Source organism: Salvelinus sp. IW2-2015, linkage group LG11 (assembly GCF_002910315.2).
Source record: "Salvelinus sp. IW2-2015 linkage group LG11, ASM291031v2, whole genome shotgun sequence".
In the NCBI taxonomy this organism is placed as follows: domain Eukaryota; kingdom Metazoa; phylum Chordata; class Actinopteri; order Salmoniformes; family Salmonidae; genus Salvelinus; species Salvelinus sp. IW2-2015.
Window position 1 is genome coordinate 3141814 of NC_036851.1, and position 8992 is coordinate 3150805.

The 8992-nt window shown below is 43.3% G+C and overlaps 1 protein-coding gene across 3 annotated transcripts in view; it reads left to right on the forward strand.

Annotated features, from left to right (window-relative positions):
* The window catches only part of LOC111969667 (protein MTSS 2), a 110734-nt gene that overhangs the window by 51139 nt on the left and 50603 nt on the right, over nt 1-8992 (forward strand). For all 3 annotated transcript variants that reach the window (XM_023995828.3, XM_023995829.3, XM_023995830.2), the window contains exon 4: nt 5256-5340. In XM_023995828.3, the coding sequence (XP_023851596.1) occupies nt 5256-5340 (85 nt within the window). The remainder of the gene's footprint in view (nt 1-5255; nt 5341-8992) is intronic.

Below are 8992 nucleotides of genomic sequence, written 5' to 3' on the forward strand. Positions count from 1 at the left end.
ATTGGGTCGGTACGCCAAATGGAAGTGGTGTCTATTGGGGTGTCCGGTAGGGTGGAGTGATCATGGTTTGCCTAGTCCTCTCAAAGCACTTCATGATGATGGAAGTGAGTGTCCGGTACGGGGCGTTGCGTTTAAAGCTTCAGTTACTTAGCTTTCTTGGGGAACGACGAAACAGGCGGTGCAGTGTGGGCCCTCTTAATGTGGGACCAGCAGAGCTGGGATAGCAGATTGATTGAATAATGTCGTGAACAACCAGCCAGCTGGTCGCGGCATGCCCTACTGAGGACGCGGCTGGGAAAGCCGTTCTGGGCCTGGCACGCCCGCTTGCGACGGGTTAACAGTTTTAAATGTTTTCTACTCCCTCGCTGCAGTGAAGAGAGCCCGAGGTTTTTGGTAGGGGGCCGTGTCAGTGGACTGTGTATTTTGTATCCTAAAGCGGGCAAAAAGTTGTCTTTGCTGTCGCTGGAGCGCAGACAATCCTGTCCGCGACGGGGGATGGTTTTCCTTTTGTTGTAATCGTGATTGACTGTAGACCCTGCCAGAATTACCTCTTTAGGTGTTCTGAGTGTTGAATTTGCGATCGATTTTGTCTCTGTATTATGTAATCTGGGACTTAGCCTGTTTGGATTCGCTTGCGGAGAGAGTAGCTACACTGTTTGTATCCGGTCATAGCTTCCAGTCCGGTCACCCTTGCCCTGGTTAACCGTAGAGCCTCGCTATGAACGTTAAGCATGTCGGTTTTCCAGTTTCAACAACCGGAATGCTGCCGTTCCCAATCGCACCGGTTTCTGTGTTTGGGAATGTTTTAAATAGTCGTTGCTGTGGGTACCGAATCGTCAATGCACTTCCTACATGACTGCGCTCACCGGAATCGCATATTAGTCCGTTAGCATATTTGTGTTGGAACGGTGAGCGACATATTCCACCAATCCGCGTGATCGAAGCAGTCTTGAAGGTGGATTCAGATGGTCGGACCAGCGTTGAACAGACCTGAGCGCAGGGAGCTTGTTGTTTGAGTTTCTGTTTGTAGGCTGGAATCAACAAAATAGGAGTCGTGGTCAGCTTTTCCGAAAGGGGGCGGGGGGGGCCTTATATGCGTGCGGCGGAAATTAGTATAAACAATGATCTAGGGTTTTTCAGCCCTGGTAGCACAATCGATATGCTGATAGAATTTAGGGAGTTTTTGTTTTAGATGCCTTGTTAAAATCCCCAGCTACGATGAATCAGCCTCAGGGTGTGTGGTTTCCAGTTTACAAGAGTCAGATAAAGTTCGTTCAGGCCATCGATGTGTCTGCTTGGGGGAATATTCGGCTGTGATTATGATTGAAGGAATCCCCTTGGTAGATAATGCGGTCGACATTATGATTGGAGGAGTTCGTATCAGGTGAACAGAATGACTTGAGTTCCTGTGTGTTGTTATGATGATCACACCACTTCTCGTTAATCATAAGGCATACCCCCCGCCCTCTTCTTACCGGAAAGATGTTTTGTTTCTGTCGCGCGATGCATGAGAAACCAGCTGGCTGCACCGACTCCGTTAGCGTCCCTTGAGTTAGCCATGTTTCGTGAAGCAGAGCACGTGCAATCCTGATGTCTCTCTGGAATGCTACCGTGCTCGGATTTCATCACCTTATTGTCCAAGAAGCATGGACATTGGCGAGTAGTATGCTAGGAGTGGAGCGCGATGTGCCCGTCTTGAAGCTGACCACGAGACCGCCTCGTTTGCCCCTTTTTCGGCGTCGCACAGGGTGCGCCGGCTGGATCAGATCCATTGTATTGGTGGAAGGCAAAACACTGGATCCGTTTCGGGAAAGTCATATTCCTGGTAGGAACGATGATGAGTTGACGTTAATCGTATATTCAGTAGTTCCTCCGCGACTGTATGTAATGAAAACCTAAGATTACCTGGGGTACCGATGTAAGAAATAAACATAAAAAAACAAAAAACTGCATATTTTCCAAGGAACGCGAAGCGAGGCGGCCATCTCTTATGCGCGCCGGAAGTTTATTAGTTATTTGTTAATTCTATTCGTTTAAATCTTTTGATTATTCAATCTTATTTTTTAAATATATTTTATAAATAGATTCGGCTCTTATTATATGCGGTCGCTCCCAGTTCACGCTACTTCACAGTCCTATTGATCAACAAACATGAAACGGTAGGCTCTCTCTCTGTTGCCTATGCACATCAACAGCTAATGCTAGCCAGATGAGGTAAATCTAACTAGGGAACATTAGATAAACTTGTTAGCTAGTTGGCTGTCAAATTTGCACTGATAACGATGGTAATAGTGAGTTGTCTTCCTTCTGCAGCTTGCCTGCCAATGCATCTAGTCCAACCCACGTTTTGACAAGCTGCCGCCCCATTTGATCGATGCAAAACCATTTGATTGAAATCTGAGATAGCTGACTGTTCAGCACAGCTAGTTAGCGAAGCGATTCAAATGTCTTGCTAGCTAACCAAATGAAACCTGCATCTCTAGCTGTAGCCAACAAAAAATGACATGAATCCTCCCGCAGCAGTAGCTAAGCTAACGTTCTGCTCTGTGTTTTAGCTTGCTAAAATATTAGCTGCAACATAGATACTCTAACCCAGGGGTGTCATATTGAAAAAAAACAATGAATTCGCAGGCCAGACAGTTTTAGTTTTTACAAAAATATTTGCAACTACGACCCAAACTGGCCATTGTTTTATTAGAAAAATGACTTTTTATAATGTTCACTTATGTACATAGGATGCTGTGTATGTAGCATTAACATATTAAAACAAAATAGATAAATATTTGTCCATCCTTTGCTGCTAAAACTGTCTTCTGGTATTTGTTTCGTTAGMCCATTGTTGATATAGTCCCAAAATGTTTTGCATGTCAGCAATCAAGTAGTCAAAATGTATAACTTTCAAAAATACAGACAGTATTCTATTTCTATGGACACAGTCCTGCCCAGWGGGTAGGGTGGAGGGAGGAATATCACTACTAGGGATTGTGGAGAATCTCTGTCCTCTTGCCCTGTCCCTCATCACTCACTCTCTCTCTCACACACTTTTTTCCTCTACCACAGAAAGCGGTATTATCTTCTCTTTCAGCTTGGCGAGCTGTGCCGTCTCATAGGAAGTGCTCTGTATTCAGTGACAGGATGCTACAATGGRCTATTTGTTAAAGAGGCACAGGGCAAGGGCTCTGGGGTTTAGGGCTGGGCTGGATAAGCCACACTGGGTCCTGTGTGATTTCTCTCGCTCTATACATCACAACAGCCCCCTGSAGAAATAGATCTGGTGCTGTGAAATGTTTGATGTGCCATTTTACCCAATGTGTTTTAAGTCTGTCAGTGGACTGCTTCCAGACGTATCTAGCCTGCAGCAGTTGGGTTAGCAGYACCACATTTTTATTTGCAGGATCCATTTGTCTGATTTCGTCAATGGATATCTTAGATAATGTTGTCCAGAAAGTCTGGGAAGCTTGATATGACAAGCAGTAGAAGTGAAAGTCTGTCACTCACTCAAGCCTCTTATGTAGCTGTCKAAAAAACATATGGTTGATGGAGCTAATAGCTGGAGTCTTTAACCTCCTCCTAATGAGTAGTCTAGAGGGGGACCTGATGCTGCTGCAATGAAAACTGACAACGGGGTTGCTTGCTTTCATCGTTAAACTGGACTCATCCTAATGATGCAAGGAAGACATACTAGGTTATAATTTGATGTTCAATTTGCAGTGTGACCATCTATATCTCAGCAGTGGTTTAAGGAAATAGATTTTTGTTTGTTCCATAGGGCAGAATATACACTGAACAAAAATATAAACGTAACATGTAAAGTGTCGGTCCCATGTTTGAGCTGAAATAAAATATCCCATAAATGTTCCATAAGCACTAAAAGCTTATTTCTCTCAAATGTTGTGCACAATTTTGTTTATATCCCTGTTAGTGAGCATTTCTCTGCCAAGATAATCCTTCCACCTGACCGGTGTGGTATATCAAGAAGCTGATTTAAATGGCATGATCATTACACAGGTCCACCTTGTGCTGTGGGCAATGTAAGGCCACTCTAAAATGTGCAGTTTTGTCACACAACACAATGCCACAGATGTCTCACATTTTGAGGTAGTGTGCAATCGGCAGAGCTYTTGCCAGAGAATTTAATGTTAATTTCTCTGCCAAGGTCATTTTAGAGAATTTGGCAGTACGTCCAATCGGCCTAATAATTGTAGACTATATTGAACCACACCAGCCCAGGATCTCCATATCCAGCTTCTTCACCTGCGGGATTGTGTCATGCGCTAAGTAGTTGTCCTAACCGACTTGCCAAAACTATAGTTTGTTAACAAGAAATTTGTGGAGTGGTTGNGTAAGGCCACTCTAAAATGTGCAGTTTTGTCACACAACACAATGCCACAGATGTCTCACATTTTGAGGTAGTGTGCAATCGGCAGAGCTATTGCCAGAGAATTTAATGTTAATTTCTCTGCCAAGGTCATTTTAGAGAATTTGGCAGTACGTCCAATCGGCCTAATAATTGTAGACTATATTGAACCACACCAGCCCAGGATCTCCATATCCAGCTTCTTCACCTGCGGGATTGTGTCATGCGCTAAGTAGTTGTCCTAACCGGCTTGCCAAAACTATAGTTTGTTAACAAGAAATTTGTGGAGTAGTTGAAAAATGAGTTTTAATGACTCCAAACTCTGTGTATGTAAACTTCTAACTTCAACTGTGTGTGTGTGTATATTTAGGCACATTTTCAAGTAAAACTGTAGCTCTTTTGAGCCCTGACATTAACATAAGTATTTTTATACTCCTGCTACCATTCACTTTTCAGCTCTGTTTACAGTTGGATCCTACTACCAGTCACTTATAAACCCACCTCAACCATTCTAGTACCCCTTCACATTGAATAAGGTACAGGCATTGACCTGTATATACTTGCATTCTCGTGTTTCTAAATCGCGTCGTAGTTCCGGTTTTTATTTTTTATCACAGTATTTTTTATTTGTATTATCATCATCACTGCATTGTTGGAAGATCTCTCACTGTACAGTTTTACACCTGTTGTATCCTGTGCACGTTGACACTTGTGTTAAGTGTACTGCTTTTGTGAGACCATGATAGCGTAGAAAAAGCTGTGGATTCTTCTTAAATGGTTTTGTCATTTGAGTCCATGCTTAACTTTCCTTGCTTCAACACACTTGTAATATGGCATTGTTGTTGTCAAGGTTTGTTAATTGATAGGTTTGTTGTCTTTTTGTTCCATTGTTTTCCAGGGGCGACAAAAGAGATTGGCTCAGCCTTGACGAGAATGTGCATGAGGCACAGAAGCATCGAGTCCAAACTGAAGCTCTTCACCACGTAAGTYATGGAACTGTGAATCATGGTTTCTGGGAGACATTTGATTGGGTATTACAACAGTCATAGGGCAAAGCAAATCATCTCCAATGTCATTGTTTCCTATTTGTTTGAGATCTTTCATATGCGGTTGGCGCATAATACTGCCATCTTTAACATTTCAGACCAAATCAAATTTTATTTGTCACATGCTTCGTAGACTAAACCAGTGGATGCTTACTTAGAGAATTTTTCCAAAAATGCAGAGTTAAAGACAAAATAAAAACAATTGAAATAGTGACAGTGAATAACAAATGTCAAATAAAGAGTAAAACTAACATTGCTATATATAGGAGTATACAGTGCGTGCAAAAGTATTCACCCCCTGGCGTTTTCCTTTTTTGTTGCATTACAGCCTGTAATTTATTTTAAATTGATTTTCATTTTGGTATTCACGTCATGGACATAGAACAAAATAGTCCAAATTGGTGAAGTGAACATGTTTTCTTAAAGTGGTGCGTGCATATGTATTCACACCGCTTTGCTATGAAGCCCTGAATAAGATCTGGTGCAACCATTACTTTCAGAAGTCCACAGAATGAGTTAGATGCACACAGGTGGACTTTATTTAAGTGTCACATGATTTGTCACATGATCGCAGTATAAACAGTTTAAGTCGGAGTTTACATACTTAGGTTGGGTCATTAACTTGTTTTTCAACCACTTCACAAATTTCTTGTTAGCAAACTGTTTTTGGCAAGTCGATTAGGACATCTACTTTGTGCATGACACAAGTCATTTTTACACAACATTGTTTACAGCAGATTATTTCACTTATAATTCACTGTATCACAATTCCAGTGGTTCAGAAGTTTACATACACTAAGTTGACTGTGCCTTTAACCAGCTGGAAAATCCAGAAATGATGTCATGGCTTTAGAAGCTTCTGATAGGCTAATTGACAACATTTGAGTCAATTGGAGGTGTACCTGTGGATGTATTTCGAGGCCTACCTTCTAAACTCATGCCTCTTTGCTTACATCATGGGAAAATCAAAAGAAATCAGCCAAGACCCCAGAATTATTTTTAGACCTCCACAAGTCTGGTTCATTCTTGGGGAGCAATTTCCAAACGCCTGAAGGTACCACGTTCATCTGTACAACAATAGTACGCAAGTATAACCACCATGGGACCACGCAGTGTACTACTGCTTCAGGAGGAGATCGTTCTTTCTCCTAGAGATGAACCGTACTTGGGTGCGAAAAGTGCAAATCATCCCAGAACAGCAAAGGACTCTTGGTGAAGATGCTGGAGGAAACCGGTTACAAAAGTATCTATATCCCAGTACACGAGTCTATATTGACTAACTGAAGGCTGCTCAGCAAGGAAGAAGCCGCTGCTCCAAAACCCCCATTAAAAAAGCCAGACTARGGTTTGCAACTGCACACGTGGACAAAGATCGTACTTTTGGAGAAATGTCCTCTGGTCTGATAAAACAAAAATATAACTGTTTGGCCATAATGACCATCATTATATTTGGAGGAAAAAGGGGGAGGCTTGCAAGCCGACGAACACCATCCCAACCGGTCTGAGAGTCTTTAGGTGCCTTTTTGGAGAACTCCAAGTGGGCTGCCATGTGCCTTTTACTGAAGAGTGGCTTCCGTCTGGCCACTCTAACATAAAGGCCTGATTGGTGGAGTTTTGCAGAGATGGTTGCCCTTCTGGAAGGTTCTCCCATCTCCCCAGAGGAACTCTAGAGCTCTGTCTGAGTGAACATCACGTACTTGGTCACCTCCCTGACCAAGGCCCTTCTCCCCCGATTGCTCAGTTTGGCTGGGAGGCCAGCTCTAGGAAGAGTGTTGGTGGTTCCAAACTTCTTCCATTTAAGAATGATGGAGGCCACTGTTCTTGGGGACCTTCAATGCTGCCGAAATGTTTTGGTACCCTTTCCCAGATTTGTGCCTCGACACAATCCTGTCTTGGAGCGCTATGGACTATTTATTCYACCTCATGGCTTGGTGTTTGCTCTGACATACACTGTCAACTGTGGGGCCTTATATAGACAGGTGTATGCTTTTCCAAATCATGTCCAATCAAATGAATTTACCACAGGTGGATTCCAATCAAATTGTAGAAACATCAAGGATGATCAATGCGAACAGGATACACATGAGCTCAATTTTGAGTCTCAGCAAATTGTCTTAATACTATGTAAATAGAATTTCACTTTTTGATTTTGAATACATTTGCAAAAATGTCAACTTTTTTCACTTTGTTATTATGGGGTAATGTGTGTACATTGCTGAGGGCTTTTTATTTAGTCCATTTTAGAATAAGGCTGTAACGTAACAATGTTAAATGTCAAGGGGTCTGAATACTTTCCGAATACACTGTACAGGGAGTACCAGTACCGAGTCGATGTGCAGGGTTATGAGGTAATTGAGGTAGCTACATTATATATGTACAAACGTCTGTGGACACCCCTTCAAATTTGTGGATTTGGCTATTTCAGCTATACCAGTTGCTTATAGGTGTATAAAATCAAGCACACCGCCATGCAATCTCCATAGACAAACATTGGCAGTAGAATGGCCTTACTGAAGAGCTCAGTGACTTTCAATGTGACACCATCATAGTATGCCACATTTCCAACAAGTCAGTTTGTCAAATTACTGCCGAGCTGCCCCGGTCAACTGTACGTGCGGTTAATGGGAAGTGGAAACGTCTAGGAGCAACAACGGCTCAGCCGTGACGTGGTAGGCCACACAAGCTCACAGAACGGGACTGCCGAGTGTGGAAGAGCGTAGCGTGTAACAWTCGTCTGTTCTCGGTTGCAACACTCACTACAGAGTTACCAAACTGCCTCTGGAAACAACGTCAGCACAATAACTGTTCGTCAGGAGCTTCATGATAAGGGTGTCTGTGTCTGAGCAGCCTCACACAGCCTGTGAACGCCATGCGCAAAGCCAAGCYTCGGTTGGAGTGGTGTAATGCTTGCCGCCATTGGACTCTGGAACAGTGGAAACACGTTCTCTAGAGTGATGAATCACACTTCACCATCTGGCAGTCCGACGGACAATCTGGTTTGGCAGATMCCAGGATAATGCTACGTGCCTGAATGCTTAGTGCCAAATGTAAAGTTTAGTGGAGGAGGAATAATGGTCTGGGGTTGTTTCTCATGGTTGGGGTTAGGCCCGCTAGTTCCAGTGAACGCTACAGCATACAATGGCATTCTAGACGTTTCTGTGCTTCCAACATTGTGGCAACAGTTAGGGGAAGGCCCTTCCTGTTTCAGCTTGACAATGCCCCCGTGCACAAAGCTCGGTCCATACAGAAATGGTTTGTCTAGATTGGTGTGGAAGAACTTGACTYGCCTGCACAGAGCCCTGACCTCAACCCCATCGAACACCTTTGGGATGAATTGGAACGCTGACTGCGAGCCAGGCCTAATCACCCAACATCAGTGCCAGACCTCACTAATGTTCTRGTGGCTGAATGGAAGAAAGTCCCTTCCAACATCTAGTGGAAAGCCTTCCCAGAAGAGTGCAGGCTGTTATATCAGCAAAGGGGGGACCAACTCCATATTAATGCCTATGGTTTTGGAATGAGCTGTTCATCGAACTGGTGTCCACTGACTTTTGATTATCTAGGTAAGAGTGAAGTGACTAGCAGCAGC